Here is a 27,172-nt window from a genome sequence, read left to right as displayed (position 1 = left end):
TAGTCCATATCTGAACATATTGCAACATGGTCATATGTGCACAACTGGCCCCTACACTGTCTGTTGTGCTCACTATGAAGATGTCAAGCAGTGATAGGACTAAAGCCCAGGATACTGTCCACCACAGTGAAAGTACCGAACCAGTACACTATACGGTACTACAGTGTTAGGTCATTATGAAAGTATGTTGAGAACTGTCTGCAAAGTATCCCATGCAATTCCTGCAGGCACAGTATAATCCCTGTTGTGGCAGACACAAAGCAGTTGCCCAGTTAGTACACAACATGACACCCAACACACAATCATAAACGTGTGATAATGTCGAAGGTCACACACACCCAAATATGTGGTGGACTTCAGAGTGCAACATATGGAAAGCTCACACTGGGCATACTCGCACACTTTGATAAATGAGGCATATGTCAGACAACATGCCATGGAAAGGCTGAACTGGGCATGCTCACACACTTAGGCCATATCTCCGTGTAGCAGTTGGCCACACATATCTGGTATTTGTACGTGTCAGTCCAGGAACCAACCACAACACAGCAATCAGCCCAGTGCACACAGTAAATGACCACAGAGACATAAGTGATATAGTGGATCGCCGTCGTATGCAAACATCTGCCACAGATACACAAGTTGGTCATAGGAACAGGGAATGCTATGGCAATAAAGACCTGCAAACAGTACAACAGCACAACAAATATTGTGCATCCGACAATTGAACATATGGGTGTAGAGGTCAATACTAGGCTTCTTGCCCCAGGGAATGACAGCTCAGCCAGAGTGTGCTTGGCATCTGCATCCCCAGGATAGTAGGCTACCGTGCCACTGTAAAGTAGGTCACAGAAGGCAACATGTGAGGCTAGTGAGCTGTGCCTCTGTCAAGCAGGGGCACCGTGGAGGTCTCAGGGATTGAATGTGCTAAGCCACAGCCATGTTGTCGGTGTGTGCTGTGAGAGGGTTGCTGAGGATCTCTGACAGTAGTTGTCCGTCAATAACAGACTGAGGGGAGCCCTATCTGCATTCTCTGGACGATTCCACTGTCAACACTGTGTTGTAATGAGTATGTGTGAATGAAGTGCCGTGCTGGAACTGTCCACAGATGTGTTCCCTCTGTGGGCTACAGCTCTGCAATGTATTAGGTCACTCTGTATGTTGAACGGCGCATATATGGCCGGTGTACAGCTGACAGGTGTCTTGTTGTGGAGCAGTCATGGGTATATGTGGGATAGCATGACCAATGCAAACTGTACACATGCTCATAGGATGCAATTGTCAAGGATTATGCTGAGTGGCCAGTATAGTCCTCCAGCATGGGTCCTCTGAAGTCATTCACCCAGTCTACACAAGTGTAGAGTCTGCTTGTGCTAAACACAGTTTGTGTGCAGTGACAACCTTGCCTGGGGGTGGAGATGAGATATGGATGTCCAGGGAAAGGTGGGTATGGTCAGATATCAACAATGGTGGTCTACCTCTGGTGTGGAACAGTGAGTACCCACGTTGCAGATGGACAGGTGCAATATGTATTCACCCATGTGGCTGTGGTGTGTGGTTCTGCCGTAGCACATGGACCCACAAATTGTAGTGGCTGTAGGGTAAAGTGGTAGAGGCCTGAGTAGTTCTCACACACAATATGCCTGTACCTGATGTTAACAACTGGAATGGTGTATGTGAATACCTGCATATCCTGGCACTGTTCCCAGGGAAGCTAAGTGTGTGTCCTGGATGTGGGTGTGGTGTTCTTGACTGGTTGTGTTGTGTGTTACAGGTCCTGTGGTCCCAAAGCATGGTATAGAACATAACCTGCCAGTGCGATGTGCATATCTGACCCTGACGTAGGTGGCTGCAAATGCATATATATGCTATCCCCCACCTGACAGGTGCATCTACATACCTCTGTAGAAATAAAGATGTCAGCACCCTAGAAATACTACAGGTGCAGAACAGAGACCCAGTAATTTGGATAGTGCGCTCTGCTAATGCGTCTCCCTCAAGTGTCATAATATAGTTAGGTAGGGGTTTGAATCCTGCAAATGCTCAAAGTGTGCGTGTGTGTGTGGGTGAGTGGGGTTTGTGTGTGTGAGAGGGAAATGTCCCTTTTGGCAACTGGGAAAACACACTACAGGATACACATTCCCCTTACTAAACACTGATGATGTCAGCACCCTATAAGTACAGCAGGAGAAGGGAAGCCTCCCAGTAATGCGAATAGCGCGCTCTGCTAAGGCGTCCGTCTCAAGTGTCATAACATAGTTAGGTAGTGGTTTAAATCCTGTAAATGGCAAGTGTGTGCGTTTAAATGAGGGGGGTTAGTGTGTGTGCGGGAAATGTTCCTTTTGGCAACTGGGAGAACACACTACAGGGTGCACACTCCCCTTTCTAAACACAGATGATGTCAGCACCCTATAAGTACAGCAGGAGAAAGGAAGCCTCCCAGTAATGCGAATAACGCACTCTGCTAATGCATCCGTCTCAAGTGTCCTAACATAGTTAGGTAGTGGTTTGAATCCTGCAAATGGCAAGTGTGTGTGTTTGGATGAGGGGGGTTAGTGTGTGGGAGGGAAATCCCCCTTTTGGCAACTGGGAGAACTACAGGATGCACACTCCCCTTTCTAAACACAGATGATGTCAGCACCCTATAAGTAAAGCAGGAGAAGGGAAGCCTCCAAGTAATGCAAATAGCGCGATCTGCTAATGCATCCGTCTTCAGTGTCATAACATAGTTAGGTAGTGGTTTGAATTTTGCAAATAGCAAGTGTGTGTGTTTGGATGAGGGGGGTTACTGTGTGTGTGTGCAAATTTGTGTGAGAGAAATGTCTCTCTTGGCAACTGGGAGAACACACTATAGGATGCACACTCCCCTTTCTAAACACAGATTATGTCAGCACCCTATAAGTACAGCAGGAGAAGGGAAGCCTCCCAGTAATGCAAATAGCGCACATTGCTAATGCATCTGTCTCGAGTGTCATAACATAGTTAGGTAGTGGTTTGAATCCTGCAAATGGCAAGTGTGTGTGTTTGGATGAGGGGGGTTAGTGTGTGTGAGGGAAATGTCCCTCTTGGCAACTGGAAGAACACACTACAGGATGCACACTCCCCTTTCTAAACACAGATGATGTCAGCACCCTATAAGTACAGCAGGAGAAGGGAAGCCTCCCAGTAATGCAAATAGCACACTCTGCTAATGCGTCTGTCTCGAGTATCATAACATAGTTAGGTAGTGGTTTAAATCCTGCAAATGGCAAGTGTGTGTTTGGATGAGGGGGGTTACTGTGTGTGTGCAAATTTGTGTAAGGGAAATGTCCCTTTTGGCAACTGGGAGAACACACTACAGGATGCACACTCCCCTTTCTAAACACAGATGATGTCAGCACCCGATAAGTACAGCAGGAGAAGAAAAGCCTCCCAGTAATGCGAATAGCGCGCTCTGCTAATGCGTCCGTCTCGAGTAGCATAACATAGTTAGGTAGTGGTTTGAATCCTGCAAATGGCAAGTGTGTGTGTTTGGATGAGGAGGGTTACTGTGTGTGTGCAAATTTGTGTGAGGGAAATCCCCCTTTTGGCAACTGGCAAAACACACTACAGGATGCACACTCCCCTTTCTAAACACAGATGATGTCAGCACCCTATAAGTACAGCAGGAGAAGGGAAGCCTCCCAGTAATGTGAATAGCGCACTCTGCTTATGCGTTTCTCCCGAGTATCGTAATATAGTTAGGTAGGAGTTTGAAACCTATAAATGGCATGTGTGTGTGTGTTTGGATGTGGTGAGTTTGTGTGTGCATTTCCGTAAAAAAACATGTTAGTTTTGGCAATCAGGAGATCACACTACCTGATGCACATTACCCTTTCAAAATACTGATGTTGTCAGCACCCTATAAGTATAGCCAGAGAAGAGGAACTATCTAGTAAACTGAATAGTGCGCTTTGCTAATGCGTCTCTCTCACGTGTCATGACTTAGTTAGGTAGGGGAATGAATCCTGCAAATGGCAAGTGTGCATGTGTGTGGGGTAGTAGGGTGTGTGTAAATGCAAGTGTGAGCGAACAGATCCATTTGGCAAATACTACAATACACCAGATGCTGCATACTCCCCCAGTAAACACAGGGGATGTCACCACACTATCAGCACAGCCAAACAGGGCTAGTTGGCTAGTAATGCCAATAGTGTGCTCTGCTACTGTGTCTATTACCATTGTCAGAGTACAGATAGGTATGTTTTGGTAACCCACAACTGTCACATGTGGTTGTGTCACACAGTATGACCTTGTGTGGGTGTTTGTACATAACAATGCATGCCATTGCCTAAACCAGCAATGGCATTGCACACATGATGTATGTGTGTGACACATACACATAAATACCTGTGACCTGCAGTAGTTACCATGTCTGACACATGCTTCGAGTGGATAAATGGTATTTGCAATGCATACCAATATGACTGTGTCTTACTGTGCAGGGTCCGCACGTGGTATGTCCCTATACAGTGTGGGTGTCTATGGTGAAAGACCTACAGCAGGGGATACACATCTGGTCTGGGCCATATAGTGTACATGTAGTCAATGTACAGGTGCTGCATGTTCCCACCTGTTGTGGTAGTGGTAACACGTCATTCCACTGCAATTCGGTGACCACATGCTGTGAACCCTTCAACTAGTGTGTTGTAGCTACAGTAATGCTCACACACAATGTTTGGCTGGATGCAGTCCGGCCATATAAACACAGTTCTTGAGACTGTCATATTGCCAGTGTTGTTATGGAGGATAGGTGGTCTTCCTGTGTATGGTAGGGTTGTGTGTGCCAGGCTATGAACCAGATGGCAGTCTGACACACTGTTAGCTGCACATGAGTAGGCCCTGATGGTTTGTGCTGTGCCAACAACCTGGAGGTGTGTGTATTTGTGTTACCTTGGGATACCACCACCCTATCCATGTGTGTTACATGTGTAGGGGACGACAGGCATGGTATGGGGCATAACCTGTCAGTGATGGGTAACACCTGTGAGCCATGAATCATGAATCTGGTACTGCACAGACATTGCAGTTCACCGTGCTGAGGGCAGTGTCTGGTGCATGCATCTTCCGGTGTACACTGCTGTTGTTGTGTAGCAGCACTGTTAGTGTCCTAACCTGTGTGATATCCATGGAGGTTGCTATGTAAACCATGTCCTGCAGCATAAGGCAGTATGTGTGTACCAAGGAGCTTTGCCATTATACATCGGGCCATGGGTGTCACGTGCAAGATGACCCTTGCACATCAGCATGTAAGCACACGTTGACAGCCAGTGGATACCCTATGAATGACAGTGGAGACTGAGCATAATGTAGACATACAACACCCTTCCCACATATAGTGGTAGAATACCTGGTGAGGGTATGTTGGCAACCAACATCAGGCTCATACTGGCCTGTGCCACATGCTGAGAGATCCATTCTATGTTCCCTATCATGTAGTCCAGGGAGGTATGTCTCAGGCAGCCATACTGGCATGGTCAATGAGTGAGTCATATCTGTCCATGCCTCTGACTGACCTGTATGCATGTGTGCTGTGGTGGACCATAGTGCCCCTGAGGCATATCACTGTGACCTTCACCAGATACAGCCTGTTGAGCGGGACCCTAGTGCAGCACATAAGACAGGTACCTGACACGTCTGTAGCAGGTGTGTTGTGTAGCCCTACAGGCTGTGAGTGTGTGGCACAGGGGATGCGCGTGCCATGTGTGGCATGTGCTGTGTTCCGACGGAACATATGCCTGTGTGCCAGCTGCGGAGGTGTGTGATGTCCAGGCAGGCTGCTATTCTGAGTCCCCACGTATGCCCCAGTGTGTTCAGCATGCTGTCAGTGCGTGTCAATGTCTGACTGGTATTGTAGTCACTGTAATATATTTTATTGATTTATTTATTTATCCGACATTTGTTGACTGAGATAGTCCGACTGGATGCATGTCCATTTCCAGGGGAGGCCCGTGGAGACAAGCTACGAGGGTAGCAGATACAGCATTACATAATACTAGCATTACATATTACAAACAGATTATTTACAGAGATTACATAAGTAAGCAAGTCAAACATGTTCCACAGGTTAATGTTAGACCTGAGCACAAGTCAGGATTAAATTAAAATTACACAGTAAAGTGGTTCACAGATTTTACACATTCGAGTTAGCCAGGCTTGATACACTGACATAGCCAGTTAAGTGACAAATGTTGTTTGAGTCTACTGTTAAATTGACCTAAGGTGGACAGTAGGGTAATATCACGCTGGAAGTGAGTTCCAGGATCTACTTACAGGGTTTGCAAAGAGAGAATCACCGGTTGTGTTATTAAACTTGCTAGTCTGAAGTAGTAATTTGTTAGAGGATCGAAGTGGTCTAGGATTGTTATAGGGGGTGATAATATTTGAAGTGCAGGAGTATTGTCTGGATTATAGAGGATTTTATAGGCCATAATCAGTTGGTTATACTGTATTAGGCTGGGTATTGCAAGCCAACCAAGCTGATTTAGATTGATGCAATGATGTGTTCTAAAAGGCAGCCCAGTGGCAAACCTGGCAATGTGGTTGTAGCAAATTGAGTGTTTGTTAAGGACAGTCTTGTTCATATTTGAGAGTAGAGGGGATGCATACAGAAGGGTTGAAACAAGGTGTGAGCGAGCTATGGCACCTTTAGCTGGAGGGGCTAGGAAGGCTTTAATTCCGTAAAGTGACCCTAGTTTTCTATTGATGGCTTTGATAATCTGGTTAACATGTAGGTCACATTTGAGATTATTGTCTATGATGACACCTAATAGTTTTGGAGATGGGTCAGGGGAGATTATTGTGCCATCAGTTGATGTTATTGTAACGGTGAAAGTGGTAGACCTACGTGTTGGTGAAATAACAGCAGTTTAGTTTGATTGGGATTTAGGATCAGACGATGTTCAGAAAGCCAGTTTTCTATTGTATTAAAGGTGGTCTGGGTAGCTGACCATAACTCTACTGGAGATGTGGCTGAGCAGATCAGAGTAGAGTCTTCAGCATATTGGATACAGCTGACTTTTGGGATGACAGTATAAAGGTCGTTAATGAAGATGGAAAACAGCAAGGGCCCTAGTATAGAACCTTGTGGTACTCTGAGGGTGTTAGGTAGAAGGTTAGAGAGTTTGTTCTGCCAGAGGCCAGCCTGCTGTCGACCATGCAGGTAGGATTGAAACCATTGGAAGGGTCCAGTATCTATACAGTCTTTGCAGGGTGTGGAGTACAAGTTGGTGATCAACCATATCATATGCCTTGGAAATATCCAAAAAGAGGGCTGCGGATATATAATTATTGTTGCAAGTATGGCTTATGGTGTTAGTAAAGGCTAGGAGGCCTGAAGTAGTGCTGTGATGAGGACGTAAGCCATGCTGAGTGTCTGCCATAATGCGAGTTTGGATTAGGTGGTGCATGACTTGTCTATGACGAAAGTTTCCATAATCTTTGCAAGTGGAGAGAGTATAGCTATTGGCCTATAATTGGAGACTTCAGTAGAGCTGCCTCCTTTGTGAAGTGGGATTACATATGACATTTTCCAGATGGTGGGAAAGTTAGATTCTAACATGGTTCCTTTGATTACCTTTGAGACGGGGTAAGCAATAGCATCATCTGGTTTTGATAGGTACTTGGCAGGGAGTTGATCAGCAGAAAGTGTAGTGGGTTTCACTGTTTCAATCAAGGTACGGAGAAGTGAAGTGGCGAATGGTTGGCAGCTGGACACAAGTAGTTCTCTAGGGGTGCTACTTTCAGGACCAGGGGAACTAGGAGGTAGATGGCTAGCTAGGGCCTGAAATGTCTCAGTAAAGAACCGGTCAAAACTATCAGGAACATCTTCAGGGGTATTATCAATAGTAGCAGCAGGGATTGGGGTTGACATTTGTCCAGGATGTAGTATATATGACATGCCACCTGACAGGGTATGGCATTACTGGGTTCAGAGAGACCAGTCCCCAGATTGGCTGTGTGGTGGCATCCCACACATGTGTTGTACGTTCCTGGCCAAGGGTGATGGCTGACTGCATACATGTGGCAGCTGTGATAATGACACATGACTCACATAAACCACAACTGGACCATAGAGGCGATTCACAGGTTACCTTTGCACATGCTACCCTAGTAGTGCGATTGCCATGGTGAGTACCAAAACATAGGGCCAATGGGGAACAACATACTGAAGGTGTGTATGTGTGGGTGTACCGCTACTGTTTCATAGCACTGACATATATGACTGCACACGTGGGTAAATGCCAGGTAAGACGTGTGCAATGTGTCACAGGCAACGTACATGCGTACAGGACAGACAGTGACGTTCTGTCATGTGTAAAGTTGACATACGTATCGTACGCTATGCAGATGTCACTAGAAGTCTACAGAAGCACTGTAACTCTGCATTGCAGGTGTAAGCAGTGTTCCAGGGAACCCCAAGCGAACATGCATGCAAACAAAGCTACAGTAAACAGGGCTGGAAGTAGTGCATTATGCAACAAAGAAGGGGTAACAATAACAGTAAGTAACAATGCAAATATGTAGGCACTATCAACATGTACCCAGGAATATGCAGCGCAGATGCCCATGGTAGAACTGATATTATGTCATACTTATTTGTGATTTGGATTACATTGGTACTGCACACATATCTACATGCGCCAACATCCACATGGCATAGTCGTTGTGGGCAATTTGACACCATTACTGTACATGTCCACCATTGCATATCACTACTTGCGTTAGCTTTCCCCCTGTGCTACCCATGTATGCGGCTATCTGTTGACAACCTTACCACCGGCATGCAATTATGTGCAGCTGTTATACTTTGGTATGTACTATGGGTGCAGATAACAATTCAGGACATTCATACAGTTACTGCAGCAGGCATGCTGGGATAAACACACAGTCATAGCAGCACATTGTACTGTTACCAACATGATGCTACTAATACACTTCTATGTAGTCACCTTGTGCATCAGCAACGTGTTTACCTGTTCCCGCAATGATGTTGGAGATTGCAGGAGGTGGCACAGTGTCATCATATACACAGGGTGTGGATTAGGTATGCCTGAGTCAGCCACTGATACCACCAATTGACATGTGTGTGTATGTGTGTTGGTGAGGGGCAGCAGTACAGGGTGGGGCAGTGTTGGTGCAGTGTGTGCGTGTATGTGGTTGCCCTAGGTGTTAACATTTCGCATGTGTGTATGCACGCACACAGTTCCACCTCATGGCTGCCATATACAGGGGTTTGTGGACAGCCACAGACTGTGCCTGGCAGGCCATACAGATCAGTGTCTGTGTGCACGGACATGGTACCTGTGTCTGGCAGGGGTGCTACGGACCGTATCCAGTACAAAGCCAGACTGGGTACTGTCATCAGAAGCGGGAGTGTGTTGACTGGACACAAATTCCTGTTGGGACTGTCCAGAGCCACGTACACGTGGTCTCCTGGGGCGTTCTGATGACAGCACAGACCCAGCATTGCTGGGGCTGCTGCTGGCACTATGGGGGCGTGCACGAGCCTGTTGTCGTCCGCGCTGACTGCCAGCTGCTGCTGCTGCCGGCATACGGCCACGTCGACGCCGCAAACACCCACCATTGCCCTGGCTCATGGACATCTGGTTGTGGAACTACTGTAATATGTCCCCACAACGTCTGTCTATGACATCGGTGAAGTTACGGATAGCATCCGCAATGTCACGCATACTGTCTGTCATGGCTGTGCGACATGCTCTCAGCTCCCTCAGACCCTGTCTGGTGTACCTTTCCATACGTGACTGTGCCTGCATGACAGTCCGAAACATAGCTGAGGTTGACAGACCTCTTTGGGCACGTCGGCCAGAGGCAGTACACCCACGGATGCTCCCACGAGAACCCATGGGCAACTGTGTGGTACCATCGGAGGACCCTGCCCATGGCTGCTGTGTGGGGACGCATGTGCCACAGGTACCACATTACCCTGGTCTATGCCCACTGTATCCTGTCCATCACCTAGGGACAATGGTGACAAAGGATGTACAGGCAGGATGACTGTGCGCAATGATGGGGTTGACAGCTGTGTACTGTCAATTGGCTGACCAATGGCAGACCCTGACACACCTTCCTGTACCATTACACAAATATCATCATTACCAGTAGCAGTGGCATAGGATTCAGGTTCCCTGCTGCTGGTCACCAGAGCAGCCCAGAACCTGTGGGATGAAGATAGGAAACACAGTTTACAGTCTCCAGACATTGTTACCAGTGATGCACTTATACACACATGGACACAGGCACACAGGCACACATGCACACATGGACACAGGCAAACATGCAGACATGCACACGTGGACACATGCACACAGGCACACATGCACACATGCAGACATGCACACGTGGACACATGCACACGTGGACACATGCACACATGCACACGTGGACACATGCACACATGGACACATGCACACGTGGTCACATGCACACATGGGCACATGCACACATGCACACGTGGACACAGGCACACCTGCACACATGCACACGTGGACACAGGCACACATGCACAGATGCACACGTGGACACAGGCACACATGCACACATGCACACATGGGCACAGGCACATCTGCACACATGCACACCCCGCAGTATACACACAGAGCACTACTGAGTTACACTACTGTTACTAGCATTATCAGGACTATTATAGGTTATGTTAAACACACTCACCAGCATGGATGGCCTGTCTTGCTGTAACCCTGGAGGGACCTGCAGAAATTATGAGATTGTCAGTGGGCACAACTGTGCCATTGATATTGCATATGATACAGTGTACGGAACAGTCAAGTGTACATATGACATATTACCTGCATGCTCCATGTCGTGCTGCTGCTGTGTGGAACCAGCCTCCATCATAATGCAGGTGTACTGCTGTTGGTGTTCCGGGGCTGAAGCCACAACACTTAGGAGTAGCCCCTCCAGTCTGGTGAGGGGGGGGGTGTGTGGCCACCCCACCTCCTGTGGCGACCTGTTGCCTGTGGATATCTGATGCACGCTGCCGGACACTTCGGGTTAAATCACTGCAGTGATGTCGTACCTGCTCATATGTCCTGTTATGCGTGCCAATATCATTTACCCTACGGACAAGGTCTTGCCACAGTGCGGCCCTCTCCTGCTGATTCTGACTGGTGCGGGAAAACAGGATGTCATACTCCCGCACCAGGCACTGGTGGATCTCCTCATCTTCCGCCACAGAGTAGGCGGGGTTACGCTGTCTTGCCATCTCCCTGGAAGAGAACACAAACAGGATATCAGCAGACCATGTCAGCAATATATGGCACACATACTATACATGATACTCATGTGTAGTGATATACTACTACTCCCATATGTTGCATGTTTGTGTGTTGTGGTGGATACACATGTACATGGCCAGATATCAGTGCTCAGCCAACACCTGTGCAACAATACCTGCCACATTCCACACAACATAGTAGCATGCCCCATCGGTCAGCACACACTGACAGGTGCAATGCACAACCTCACTCTGGGGGTTCATCCCAAGGTACTGTATGTGGGACACCATCCACTACTGTGATGTGGACAGAAGTTACTCGGCCTGGATATACATATCCCACCACCACCACCATCACAGTAGACTACTTTGATATGTATGTGATTAGACAGTTATTCACTTGCTGGGACTGAGATGGTATCCATGCAGCGCACTGGGCCAGTGGAAGCCACAAGCCACACTGCTGACCCCTTTGCAAATGCTTACCACGGACATGCCACAGATTGCATGGAACTTGCACACACATTTCTAACCCAGACCCTATGCACAAAGGTTAGGCATCCTGTCCGGTGGACCCCAGACAGAGGCAGATTGTATAACAATAGCAGGAGGCTACTGCAGGACAGAGCACATTCACATTAAGGGAAGGCATCTGTGGTCAGCACTGGTACTATGCTACGGTCCGTCATAACAACGGCCACGGCCTACTCTGGGAGGGAAATGGACACAAACACTATGGATGACCACAAGGCCTTCTTCAGTTATGTTACACATATGGACCACATGCCTCAGATATGCTCTGTGTTAATACACACCTACTTAACATTCACCAAACACACGGACATTGGCAACAATCTTGCAGACATGTTCAGTGCACGTATCCCCCCTCCTTCTCCCCCACCAGTTGAAATATTTATCACAGCTGGATGTAACCTCCCTATCATCTCACATGTCCAGGTGAGGGCCGCCCTCAGCAGAGAAGAACACACAGTATCACTGTGACCTCGTGGTATCCCTGGATGTGTGCTACCGGCACTCCGAGAGGACATACAACCGCATACAACACTGATAGTTTATCTTGGCCGTACTACAGGATATGTACCTGGACAGTGGCATACAGCAACAGTGGTCCCACACCACTAAGGGGGCACCTCCCTGGGAATTACCACATCATATGCATAATGGGCCTGGTCTGCTAAGCTATGGAATTATGCAGTATGAGATGCATATGCAGTGACATTGGGTACTTGTAGACACTTGTTCCCAGCCAGTGTGCCTTTGGGATGGGCTGATCCTGACTTTTGAACCTGGCTGACCTTTCAAAGCAGTCACTACAGCCATTGCTGGGCCAACGCACAGACAACTGCTGCCAGGATCATGGCCTAAGACTGATTGACATGTAATGTATGGTCATCCCCTTTTGGTGGAACTACGTACACACAACATATCACATGGACATACCTATGGATACAGACCTATGACACATTTGGAGGGTTCACAGTATGCACACTATTAACCTGCTACTTTGCATTACCTCTGTTTGTCGCAGCTGGTTGCGTTACCACAGCTTCTGCTTGCTGCTGCTACTGTCAGTGCTGACAGCTTCGGGTGACAGAGTCACAGTGTCTAATTTTTTTTTTGCTCTCTCTCTCTCTCTCTCTCTCTTTCTCACTTCTCGCTCTCCCTCTGTCTGCTTACAGACAATGCAATAAATGTATTGCATGTGGGGAGTGTTAGCACTGGATGCTTTTGTAGGTATCTGCATAGGTCCATGTGATGGCCTCTGCACCAATTGTAAGCCAGCATTTGATAATTGCATACAGCCAGTTGTGTACTGATTGCAGTTCTCACTGTGATTTCAGGTCAGTGCTATAAAAGGGTATGTGGGATAGGCGTTGCCCTTTCAGATTGTGAGGGCGGGGACCATGCTGGTATGATGTGGACGGTGTTCTGTGAGTGTAAAGGTTAGTATCTCTCTCATGATTCAGGCTGTGTTGTATATTCACAATTCTCCATTCCTCTCTCATGTTCCCTGTAGCAAGTGTGTATGCACATTGACTCCTACATATATATGTACATATACATACATTTATATATGTACTTTAACTGACCTTATTATCTACAAGCTGCCAACTAACATGGCTGTTTCTGTTCACACACTACTATTTTGGAAATCCAGTAGTTTTGATAGTAATTTTAAATGACATGCTTTGTGTACTACACATCCTATATTCCCTTTACATTCATCCCTACTATTACATGTTATATTTATTTTAGCACAATGCTTTTGTATAAGAGTCATGGCTTAGTGGTAGGTCGTACAGACTAGTGTTTCCAAGGTCCTGGGTTCGGGACTGACAGTGGGATTTTATTTTGCTTTTGAACTGAGTACAGGACCTGTCAATCAAAGTGACTAAGGCACTTTTAAGCAGTTGTAACCGGGTTAGCGCTGGTTTGCGCGGAGCTCACGCATGCACACTTTCGTTTAGCTCCGCGCGCACACGCGCACACCCGCTTACAACCGCTTAACGGTGCTTACTCTGGCGCACACCGGTGCTACTTTCTTTGAAAGAAAAGAAAATGGGGAGACAGGAAAGTGGTGAAAAAGGGGTCACAAAGAGGGTAAGACAGTAGGGAAACAAGCTTGGGATGTGCAGGAGGGATGTAGGTAAGGCCCATAGCTGCCCATTTCTTCATCAGCAACAGCTGTGCATATGTATGTAATTTGGCGTGACATTTGAAACCTTCCACCCCTGAGAGAGGTGTCAGGACAACAATAATACTTGTTGTACAGCCAATTGTAATTGATAGGTTCCATGTGTGCGGAATGGGCAGCTATGTATGGGGCGTAATTTTTTTGTGGGTACAGAGTGCCCTTTTTTTTTTTCAGGTGAGAGTGGTATGTCAGGTGAAGGAAGTCGGTACAGCTGGGGAGGTAGGTTGGGTAGGTAAACAGACAAGACAAACAAGACGCATACAGGGGCGGTGTATGACACGTGTGGGGGGGTTACACAATTGACGGGGACGGAGGTTTGGATATCCAGAGCCCATGAGCCCACAGATGGCAACAGTGGAACTGATATCCCCACCCATAGGCAGTTGCCACTGTTCCTTCACTGCCCAAGACGGGGCTGTGCTGGGGGCTGTGTAGGCCGGGCAACAGGCATGCCCATTAGTTGTGCCACCCGTGCCTCGAGCTGGCGTAGGGGGTCGAGAACAGAGTCCCGAATCTCCCTACGCACCACAGTCCGGACGCTATGGAGGGTGAGTGGTGGTTCTCCTTCGGCCACACTTGCAGAGGGGGGGGCGAGCCCCATCCCCTGCAGCGCTTCCACCCGCAGGTGGCACAGGGCCACCGGAGGAGGGTCCGGACTCGGCACTAGTGCCAGGTGCACTCGCCAGCTGAGGTGGGAGAGGTGGGTCCACTGGAATCCGCCTTCCCTGTCGTCCTATGTTTTGCATTATGTCATGACAGTTTGGGTTAGTGACATATAATACCATTCACAATTAGTTGTAACAGCATGCATTAGTATTCCCATTAACCAAACACCCAGATATTCACACCATTGAACAGCGTGCATAACACATGCATAATTTGAACAGAAATACACAGTCCAACAACATGCAGGGTTAATTGATGGCAACAGGCCATCAGGTGCGGATGTATGAACAGGGCAGATGCATCAACGGACATGCAAATATATATGACCGAACAGGACAAACGTCCAGGGGTGTTAATTGTGATTGCACATACCATTTTCACGTGGAATGGGTTATATGTGGTTATAGGGTGGGGTAAAGAAAGTAATATTAACACCTTCGAATAACAATACATATGCTGTACATTTCTAATAGCTACAGTTATATACACACTACTGTTCTAACTACAGTTTCCTATATGATAACTATTTCAACTTGGTGATAGGACTGTTACTGCAACATCAATATACATTTTATTGTTCTTCATACACATTCATATCTAGCTTTGTTAAGCTACATCATCCTGCTACATTTGCTTTATATAGCTGTAGACAAGTGTGGATGTTTGGTATATCAGACAATCATCCTATCTGCATATTGCAGACTGAGAGCAACATATCCAGATTTTGGGATACACATTCCAGATGCAGCAACACTTTGAACAGATTTCGCTGTTTGGTTTGGAATCTCACATGCATTTCATTCTGTCTTGACTGCAGTATACTTTATTCAGGGGTTATTACTACTGTATTGCTGGATTCATAACACTTTCTCACACTCTCTCACTTGCTTTCATTTTACTATTCAGGATGGTACTTACTTCTAGGCTTTATTGACATGTTTTACCTGTAGTTATTACAATCCTTTCCAGCAGTCTCACTTTTGTCATGTTTCAGTATTTCCACAGGGATATATTTCACACATGTGATTTCATCATCTTCTGCAGCTACACTTTTCAGCCTGCTGCAGGTTGTGTACTATTTTTCTTACAGGTAGGGCATTTTTATTTCAGAATATATGTCAGACAGTTTCATTTTTTGGTTTAACTTACAGACTGAAACACACTTTTGTAATCAAGCAATACTTGCAGACACTTTCACACTGTTACTTGCAGATTTTATTCCTTACTGACTACACTGCACTCTTTTGCTGACTGTCATACTTTTATATTTCTTTACAGTTACTGGTAGTGGATTACTGACCTGCCTGGTGGTGCAACCGCACCAGCCTATCGCCATAGGCTCTGCGGTTCGCAGAACGGACACCTGTAGCTGTAATATAAATGAAGTGATATTGGAATACACATCTCCATAATATCAGCTAGTTTAATTTCTTACATACATAATTAAATGTTACTTACTCAGTAGTGGGGCGCTGGCTGTTTGCCGGGCCTCCTGGATCCAAAGGTTCAGTTGGTCCTGCTTGCATCTCTTCAGGTCTGCATGGTGGTGACGGACCTGCTCACCAGTCCTTGGAATCCCTGTGGCACTGGTGAGATCATAAGCCAACCGGTCCCACGCCTCGGCCCTGTATGCTCCCCAGAGGACCTGGCCCTGCATGAGTTGGGCCTCATGATTATTGGCTAGGAGCCAGACCATGTACCTGGACTCCTCAACACCCCACCTCTATGCTCGGAAGCAACTACCCTCTCCTACTCCTGTCATTCTGCCTGCAGGTCAGTTCTACAATCGTTTATGTTGTGTATTCCCGCCTATGGGGCTTATATAGTCCGTTTTTCCCGCACATATCTGTGATTAGCCATTTTGGAATTGTATCAACAGTAAACCTGCATTGTCATGCTCTAGTTTGTATTCATTCCTATATATTAGCTATTATTGCATTTCTAGGTACTGCTGTCATGGCTTAGTGGTTCTGTACCTTGACTATGGTGTATAGTATCCTGGGTTTGAACCTGGCCACTGCTTTTTATTTTTCATGACTGTCTAGACATTCTGAGGGGTGTGTCTGTGTAAAGGCAGTTTTGATACGGCTTGCTCAACGTTGCCCGTCGGTTAGCTTGTTTGCTCGGTGCACAGCTCCGCGCAAACGGGGTACGCTGCTTTAAGCCTCATTTGGCTATCGGCACGCATATTACGCTCAGCTCAGTTAGGGGCACATAGATGTAGCGTGTTAGACCACTGCTCAGCTACGGGCACTCATTTTGCACCAGTTAAACCACTGCTCATCTACGGGCAGATGCACTCACTCTGTTAAACTGTAGCTCAGCTATGAGCGCATCTGGCATTTTTTATTCTTTTGTTACCTCACATTTCTTCAATATAAATGGGCTATTTCATTACATTTTACATAAATTGTGGTTTTATGTGTACATATTTGTCAGGGACTTGTTTCCTGCTTATTTTGCTAAAAAAAATTGGTGTTGTGGGGGCTCGAACCATGAATGCCTGCTCTTCAGCCAACATCTCTACCGCTACGCTATTGCTTCCTGGCTTATTTTGCATATTTAGTTCTTATATGCTTTCCCACTGACTGCTAACTGTAGCTGCGCTACGGGCACGCCCGCGCAAACGAGCGCACTCACGGTTAAACATTTTTACAATTAAAAAAAATATATAAAACGTGTTTATTTATATGTTTTCTGTTCATAGTCTGTGGGGGCATGTGTTGTGTTCTGTTTATTCACATTTCCGTGGACTCTGTCGTGGGTGTTTACTTTGGGTACTTTTCCTCTTCTGGGGGCGTGTCCGCTTACAGGGCTCGGCCTACGGACACGCCCCCTACTGTCTTACATGGACCGTGTTGGCCTTAAGTGTGATTCAGCATGCTCTCATGAATATGCAGAGCATGCTGACATCATTCCGTTTAACTGCAGCCTCCGTGTATGAGTTATAACTCTTACACGGAGGCTTCGTGAATCCTGCCCATTGTATTATCTCCAGGAATGAAATAAACATATTATATAGGAGAATAGATTTCATATTGGAAGATAATTTTACACAGGGACTTATTGATTTTGGAATTCCCAAAATACATAAACAGACGGACAACCCCCCCTTTAAGACCAATAGTAACATCTCAGGGCTCCAAAACTCAAACTTTAGCTATATATGTGGATGTTAAGCTAAAGTGTTTCCATTTACAATACCCACACATTTTAATAGATTTGTGGGATTTTTTTGAACAAATTTAATACTATACCCTACCACGATGATTACTCTTTCTTAACAATAGACGTCAGAGACCTATTTTCAGTTATTCCCCATGCTATAGGCCTAGAATGGTTTGAAAATATGCTTACAGAATTTAATACGTTTAATGCTGATGAATATAGGGTTGTCCTGGAATGTACGGAATTGGTTCTAAAATACAACTTTATATTTTTTCAGGGTGACATATACCACCAACTGGATGGTGTAGCAATGGGTTCGGCATGTGCCCCAATTTATGCTAACATTATAATGTTATATTGGGAGCTCAACTATGTATTTGGTTCAATTTTTAAGCAAAATATTATTAGATACTTTCGTTTTTTGGATGATATATTTATTATATGGGATGGAACAGACAAAGAGATTGGAGAATTTATTGATTATTTACACAGAACTACCCAGTTTCTCCAATTTACTTTTCAGCATACCAAAGACGAAGTTAATTATTTGGATGTTAGGATAAATAAAGACGAACCAAAAAAGGGGTACAAATCTAGAATATTTAGAAAGAATTGTTTTTCTAACTCCTATGTACATTATTTAAATGACCATCCATTATTTTTGAAAAAGAATGTTGTAAAAGGTCAAATGATAAGAGTGTCAAGAATGACAAGTGACTCCAGGGAATTTATGGAGGAAATAGAAATTGTCCATAATTTATTTAAGGAAAGAGGATATCCAAACAGGTTGATTAAGACTACTAAAAAGGAAGTTATCAAGAATCGTAATATTAAATATTACCCACTTTTGACATGTAATGGAGAGGGGAGTATTTCAGCTTTAAATAGTATGACACAAGTTGTGGGTAATCAAACAATGGTTAACAGGGACAAAATTGTCATCTTGAAATTACCATGATTGACTTTAACATATCATGCTGATATTGGTTGGTTAAAGAAAAGTATTATTAACGGAGTTTGGAATATTTTTAGGAGAATGACAAATAAAATAACAATCTTTCAACAACCCCTTAGGTTTAGTTATAGAAGGAATATGAACCTTAAGAGTATTTTTGAGCGGAAGATGGTTAGTAGTAGTAGTGGAGGGGCACAAACCAAGATTGGTACCCATAAATGTGGCAGGTGCGCACAATGTCCATTTTTAGCGGGGGAAAAAGAACTAAAAATCCCCGGAATTGGGTTTAGATTAAAAAGTAATAGCAATTCCATTTGTTACACAAAAGGGGTAGTATATCTCACATACTGTAAGACCTGCTGGGCCTATTATGTGGGGAAAACAGAGAGGAATCTGAGAACTATAATTTATGAGCATATAAGAGATATTAATAAAAAGAACGAGAACAATGCTTTATTTAGACACACATTAACATGTAAAAATGCTAATATCAAATTTTGGGTGTTAGAAGAAGTGAAACAAAGGGAGAGGGGAGGTGACTGGGAAACTTTCCTAGAGTATCGAGAATTAATATGGCAGATTAGATTGGATTCATGCTCTTACTTGGGCATGAATGACCATATCTCTTTAAAACCTGCATTAAAATTACTACCATTAGATCCAAAGTAAACTTCTACTTAGGTACTTTAACAAGAAATTTAACTTGAATTAGAAGTTTACATCTACATTTATATATGCTTACCACAATATTTAAGACGATTAGGTATTTTTACATATATTTTATATAAAACATTTTTATATATATTTTCAATATATATATATATATATATTTTTTTTTTTCACATATATATATATTTTTTTTTTCACACACACACACATATATATATATATATATATATATATATATATTTTATATTTATCAACATTCTATACTAATATTTAATAGGTATACTTGATTGTTAAATAGATTTTTTGTAATAGGTAGCTTGTATTTACCTTGTTCAATTCATTCAACAACATACATATTATGTTTAATCCAGTATTTATTTTTTAGTGTACCTTTTAAGTACTCTCTGTTTTAGGGTGTTGTGAATTGATTAAGATTTTATGTATATAGAGAATAACTTATGGATTTTTATGACAATGCACTTTAGTTATACTATAAGTTCAATATGTTGAATATTGTTCGGTTATTTGTTGACATGACAACTTATTGGCAGTTAGTGATTATTGGTGGAATATATAAGGCTGTAATTAATGTTTTTAATTGATTCTGAAGAAGTCTTGTGGTCAGAGACGAAAGTGCGCTAAATCAATGTTCAAACTGATGTTTTAAATGTTTATATGTTTCTGTGTTCAACTGTAGTTGGCATCTATTAAATACATTTGTATTAATGGAGGGTGTCGTCATTTGACATCTATTGGAGGACATACCTTTATTGTGCCGATCTGCGGACTTTTTTACTTAGTTCTTTTTGGGCGCTGGAGTTGTGGAGGTTTTGGTGTGAATAGTTAAGAATTTGTTATTGAAATATATAACTGTGTCCTCTAGAGGGAGAATTTTTAGGGGGTTCCAGTTACAAGCACTAAGTTCCATTCGGAATAATGCTGGGTTAAAGTTTTTCTTGGATCTAGAGATGATACAGTTGGGGGTGTTATTAGTGTCATTCTTATGTCTTATGATGTAAGTTAGCATGTGGTCACTTACATCATCCGGCAGGGTTCCTACTTTATAAGTGTGTTCTTGTTTACTGATTAGTATCCAGTCTAGGATCGTTTCTTTATTGTTGGGTTTATTAATTCTAGTTGTGGTGTTGATAGTTTGGTGAAAACCATGCAAGTTGATATGGGAGGAAGGATTTTCTGTATTGATACTATTCCAGTCAGAATTGAAATCGCCTAGAATAATAGATTCTTGTGGGAAAGTAGCAGCTATCCAGCTTAGGGTGTCTTCTATAGTAGTAATGTTATTACCTGGGGGTAGGTAGATACAGATTATATATAATGCTTTGCTGAGGTTAAGTTGAAATTTGGTGATTAAAATTTCAAATTTACTATCTTGAGGAGGGTTATACAGTATAGAGGAGATGTGTAGTTCCTTTCTGTACAGTACGGCTACTCCTCCCCCTTTACATTTAATTCTGTCATGTCTCAGTATATTGTACCCTGGGGGGGATTATTTCATTGTCCTTAGTTGAGGGTTTTAACCAGGTTTCTGTAAGACAGAGGATATCAAAGGAGTGAATATCAATAAGTGCATGGAGACGGGCAACTTTGTTGTTAATACTGCGTATATTGAGGTGACCTATTAGCAAGAAGTTAGTGGGAGTGGTCTGGGTAGTAAGGGTGTTGGGAGAGGTAGAAGGAGTAGGAGTAGGAGGGAGATTAGATGGGCCTGGGTTTGGGTGAATGTCGCCATCTTTTAAGGTGGGGGATTTTAGTGAAGAGAGTAGGTTGGAGTTAAGGTAAGGTTGGTATTTAAATTTTTTTACTATAGGGTGGTTTAGCCTCAAGGGTGTAAGACGATATTTTAGAAGCAAGAAGCAGGAGGCAGTGGTGATATTTATTTGGGGATGGGTAAGGGCTTTGTTAAATATAGTTGTTTGTTTCGGCGAGTAGTTGAAGTAGTAGTAATTCACCTTTTCAAAAGAGGTGAGGAGATAGGTAGTGGTGGGGAAGGGTATAAGAGTGGTTAAGAGTATAGCCAAGGATGGGATAGCTTTAGTGGTTATAGACATATTATAAGTCAATGTATACTATTCCTATTTGACTGGGCTAGGATGAAACAGTATGAGTAAAAGGTAAAGGTAGGATAGTAGTGAAGTGCAATGCTGAAAGTACAAAAGTTTAATTAGTTAGTGTTCTGGTAGGTAGAGTAGTAACTGAAATGAGAAATTGAAAGGCTAAAAGGTTGTTTAATGATACGGTTGAATGGTAGTGATACAAGCTTTGAAGGGTAGAGATGTTAATTGAAGTAGTACTGAGATAAAGAAAAGAAGGAAGAAAAAATATAAGGATGGGGAGGCTGAATTAATGAAGTATAGGTAGAGGTATTAAGAGTCAAGGGAGTAGAAAAGTTGTTAGGGATGGGTGTGGCCAAAGTAAATTGAATAGTGTCTGGGATAGGTCAGATAGGAAAGGCGTGGTTATGGGAAGTATAAGGTTAGGACCCCTGGGGGTGGGTAAGAAATGGGGGTAGGGTAGGGGAGTGGAGTGAGCCCGTAGGGTGAACGGAGCGGGTAGAGCAAAGAGGTGCTGAGAGGTAATCAGTTTTCCAGTGAGCCTATAATTTCCAAGATGTTTAGTAGGTATGTGGCACAGTTTGAGAGACCAAGTTCTGTAGATTACTGCTGAAGTTCTAATTGTCTACTTAATAAGGGAGAAAAAGAAGAAGCAATAAGGTATCAGCAATATTTTGTTAACTTCTGATTTTACTGCCTGACTAACCTAAGGTAAATTCTTCTATTTCCATTACAGTGGGTTAGCTATGTATAATGTTATATTTGGACAGTTGAAAATAGGACTGGGAAAGTCTGACTTGGAACGAAGCCAATTTTCAGCAGAGGCCCAGGGAGAAACGTTCCAGACATTAAAGATGAATCTGCAGATGCCATCATAGACAAAGTAAAGGCCTTTAGCCTTTTCCAGTCAAAATATTATTGCAGGAAGCACTGCCAATAATAAATGTTTTTTGGTTTAAATCTGTGACCACATATACACACTCTTGAATGTTGTGGTCTGAACTCAGAAAATATGGAGACTATGGTAGTCTTTATAGGGAATATGCGTGACACCAATGCCCCTTCTCTTTTTGGGTCTTGACATAAACATAATGCTAACAACCCATCACTCAACATATTTGTACATATTAGTACAGCAACAACTCTAAAATAGAGAAGGTAGTAGAAAAATTCATCAGAAGCAGGTCAAACCACACTAGAAATTCAATACTGGCAAGAAAGAGCTAAGATGACACAGACAGATGCCTGCTTTATCCTAAAGTTGGGCTGGACATATGGGGACTCTGCAGCTGAAGTATCAGTAGTTAAGACTACTGTAACAGTGATCTAAAGGAACAACATTAATGGGTTGCAGGCTCCAGACAACCTATCAGCATTTCTGTTAGCTAGACTGGGCCTGTTGTCTATGTATACTGAAGGGGTTGAAGATAAAAGTGAAGCACCTAATTAAGAAAAGCAATTTCAAAGCATACAAAATGCCTGCATTGTTCAGGTCCAACTGATAAATACACAATGTCTCAGCATGTGCTCTCCTAGTATGGGCATTACCAACTTTAATTTATTCTACTAAGTAACACTTTATTCTATCACATTTTTAACATTTTGAATGGTATCTTACTTTTCCTATATCTACTGTGGGATGCAGTTTTCTGGCATTCTGAGCAAGAAATTCAGAGTTTTTTCCCTCTCTTTCATTATTCATGGCCAGTATACTCTGTCTAGCACTCTTACCTTAGTTTTGTCCATCCCCATTACTTATAGGTTAGCTTCATTATTAGTGTATTAAAATGTTCTTCAAGTAGTGAATGATGCAAAAATGTCCGCCTTTTCTAAGAGATCATCTTTTAACCAAAATAGGGGTAAGACATAATGGGAACACCTCATTCACTATATTCAGCTATAACCTTAGTTATGTTTTCTTTTTCTTTATTTGAATTATCATCTTCCCACTGTGCATTTTTAAACTTTATGTTATATAAGTCAGAGTTACTTTCTTTTGTAACCTACCTAGAGATGGACCAAGCAGATTCTTCCAACAAAAATATTGGCACTGCAGCCTCTTGTATGTCAAGAGCAGTTCCACATAAAAGATATTTTTTAATTACCTTCTCTGAGCTCAGCATAAGCCTCTTGTAAATTCTACTTTATCTTAAGTTTCTCTTTTTCTAACTTAGTGAAAATGGTTTCCATCATCCCACTTTCTTTTTCTTTCCTTTGTTGCTCCCCCACTACAAAGGATACATCAGAATATTTATCATAATTTTAATTTATTTTTTCTTGGTTTGTAGGTTCTTGCAGCTTAGACTCCATCTTTAATTATATTCTTTGCTTTACACTATTCAAAATAAACTCAGAACTCTACAATCCCCTTATTCACTAAAAATATCATAAAATATATAAGTACAAGGAGAAAATGTAGGCAGGGCATGCATAAAATGCACATTTAGTTTTCCACAAAGTTCATACAGTTAATTATTGTGTTGTAGCCCAAAGGCCTACAAGGAACACAAACTTCACAAAGTCTGGAGAGTAAGTCATGTCTTGTCAACACACACACACACACACACACACACATATATATATATATATATATGTGGTATCCTGTTAAGACACAAATCTTTTCCACAGTTTAGTATTGCAGGTACCAATACAGACGTTCATGTTCCTGTGCCTGTGTATTAATGCATGTATTAAGTTTTAAGTTTACATCTTCCTTTATTTAGCTCTTCATTTCTAAATGCTATGTATGCTAAGGATACCACTGAAATAGTGATATTATAATGAAAAATAAATTCTGATGTTTACATCTGTCTACATATTTCAAGTTCTGTCCAGATATTATTCTTTCAGTAAATCTACTCTCCGGAAGTATAACTACAAAATGAATTGCTATATTCTAAAAACTGCCTATTATAAATCTTACACAAATTAACTATAGTTTACCACATCACACAGTTTATAAGAATTTATTGGAAATTGTTGTTCCAAAATCCTTAGAGTCCCTACTTAGCTTAAGGGGATATTAGTCAGTTTAATTAACTCATTAAAAGATGATTTACCAAAAAACACGACTTTGCACTTGTCTGTGTTGAACTTTAATTTATTGTGAGAAGCCTACTCTAATATTGAAGCTAGGTATGATTTAATCTCTTCAAAGGCCTTTCTGCTTAGAGTTACAAAACATTTTTGCAATCATCAGCATATCTCGTCATCCAGGAGGTATGCCTAAGTATACTTCCAAACACCAAATTAAATAGAATGGCACCCAGAATGGATCCATAAGGTACACCTAATAAAACATTAACAAAATGAGTTTCATGATCCTGGATAACAATGCATTCTTGCTGTCCATTTAAGTCAGTTACCTACTTTATCAGGGATTAATTGTATCCATATTTAGCCAGAGAGTCAGTAATTGAGCAGGGAAGGGAATCAAAGGCCTTAGATAAGTCTATAAAGACTACTCCACATGTATGTCCCAAGTCCAGTGACAACTATTATTCAAACTCAAAGGAAGCAATTTTTTTTTTTTTTTTTTTTTTACATTTTTATGCCTATCCTCCCTTCCCTGTCAGGATACAGGAGTAGCATTTTTTGCTTCCAGTGCAATGCCTTTTTAAAGATGTTAGGGACTTTGTTATTTTTTTAATTAATTTGTATTTGATAAGGTAGATAGGTAACCATATTTCTGATAGGGTCTCATCCCTGTCAGTCACTGAATTAATGTCACACGACTTCCAAATATCTTTAAAAGGAGAAGGTATTGCTTCTAAAAAATTCCATGTTTGTATCCTGCCATATCTTATGCTTTTGATTCACTTCCCCTTACTTTGATTACTGACTTTCTTACCAAAACTGAAAGTATTACTACTAAGCAAAGTAAAACAACTATTAAGAATGAAAAAGTTGGAGAAATGAAAACACATTCTTAATGCATGTCACTCTAAAGTATTTTATGAAAGAAAAACACATATTTATTGTATCAGTTATCTGCAACTTGCTTTGTGCTGCAAACAAAAGATGCATTAAAAAAACTGCATGTGAAATATATACTTGCAGTGCACTAATGTAGCATAAATACTCCATCAGCAAAATTATAGCTTGTTTTCTGGAGGGCATTGTCATTGTAATGAACCAAATACATTCAGATGTAATACTGAAGGTACTTACATTTGTGGCTGCTGATTCAGAAATTACTCTGTAATTAAATTCATTAAAGTAGAAGTTTAATCTGAGGACACCATCACTGAAGAACAGAAGAAAAAAAAAAGTCCTTCATTAGAATTCATCTTTTTTACTAGAGAACACAGAAAGAACAATTCCCACTGCTTTTCATACAGTAGTTTTGTCACATCTCCAGGTAACAGAACACAAACACATATTTTCAATGTTTACTATCAAAATTTCGAACCGCACTCCGTCGACTGCACTATCGTCAAACACGGAAGTTCGAAAACTGGAATGTCGAAGTCAAAAAAACAATCTAGGAATGGGTTGAGGTAGGGGAGATGTTTGTAGTTCGGAATAATACTGAACACCTACCTCGACCCATGTTAAAACCCATTCCTAGATTGTTTTTTTTACTTCGACATTCCCATTTTCAAACTTCCGTGTTCGACGATAGTACAGTCGACGGAGTGCGGTTCGAAATTTTGATAGTAAACCATTTTCAATTGTCTAAATAGTTTATTTGTAGTTTAAACAGACTTTAAGCTACAGACTGTCAAACAGCCTGAGTTCCAAGTCATTACAATTGAACTTCTTGTGTCTGATACAGTTACATTTATATCTGAATAAAGTCTAATATCTTCCAGATAGCATTTATAAAAGCTGATGTGATTTGCTTGAAGGTCCAGTCTGACTTGGAAAGCTCTCAAAGTCATCCCTTGTTAATTTAGTTTGTCATTTTCTGACATCACACTAATGCATTGATAAGGAGCAGATGCTCATGTAATCACTCATTTTTTCTCAGAAAAAACATTCTGAAGTCTAACCTTCTTACATGTGAACAGGACTCCTAGGTTTTGGTATGTAAAGTTAATGTGGAACCTTGGTCTAGCTTACCTAGTTATTTTTGGTGCACTTTACTACAGTATTGAGAAAATTTCCTAAAGAGAAGGCTGCAGTGGTGATGCAGGTGGTAAGCGAAGACTGTGATGGTGAATGAGGCATGCAGTGAGCACATCTTGAGCTCTCAGTTCTCATGGATACAGTTGACTATACCAAAAATGGAGCCAGGGACAATGAGGGTGGTTTTCAGACTACAGTAGTGAGCTCATATTTGAATGTGTTCTGTTATGGCAAGTTGCTCACACTTACATTTTGATTCCTCACTGTCCTTTAACTGCTCTTGCACTTATACTACTGGAATAGCTAGTCTCATTTATACCTGTTTTGTATCACTAGAGCCTCTAATCACTGCTATGAGAAATCATTTTGAACATTCATGGATCCAGCTTGCACTGACAGTTACTGAGCATGGGTAGGTGAATACAAGAGTTTATTTAAAGTACAGTGGTCCTAAGGCTGACCACATCTGTATGGAAAGCTGTGGAAGTCTCATTGCACAAGAAACTTGCAGCTTCTACATTCTTCTGGCCAAAATCATCACCACCAAGTACTGATTTTTTAGACTAGGAATTTTCAAGGATAGA

At 42.6% G+C, this 27,172-nt stretch overlaps 1 protein-coding gene across 1 annotated transcript in view; it reads right to left on the bottom strand.

Annotated features, from left to right (window-relative positions):
- The window catches only part of SCNN1B (sodium channel epithelial 1 subunit beta), a 1,718,819-nt gene that overhangs the window by 95,173 nt on the left and 1,596,474 nt on the right, over positions 1 to 27,172 (bottom strand). The window contains exon 12 of the mRNA XM_044089820.1: positions 25,689 to 25,764. Within this exon, the coding sequence (XP_043945755.1) occupies positions 25,689 to 25,764 (76 nt within the window). The remainder of the gene's footprint in view (positions 1 to 25,688; positions 25,765 to 27,172) is intronic.

The sequence above is a fragment of the Protopterus annectens genome, chromosome 12.part0 (assembly GCF_019279795.1).
Source record: "Protopterus annectens isolate FY-2018-M chromosome 12.part0, PAN1.0, whole genome shotgun sequence".
Taxonomy (NCBI): domain Eukaryota; kingdom Metazoa; phylum Chordata; order Ceratodontiformes; family Protopteridae; genus Protopterus; species Protopterus annectens.
The sequence above is the reverse complement of the archived record's forward strand: the minus strand, read 5'-3'. Positions and strand labels throughout refer to the sequence as shown.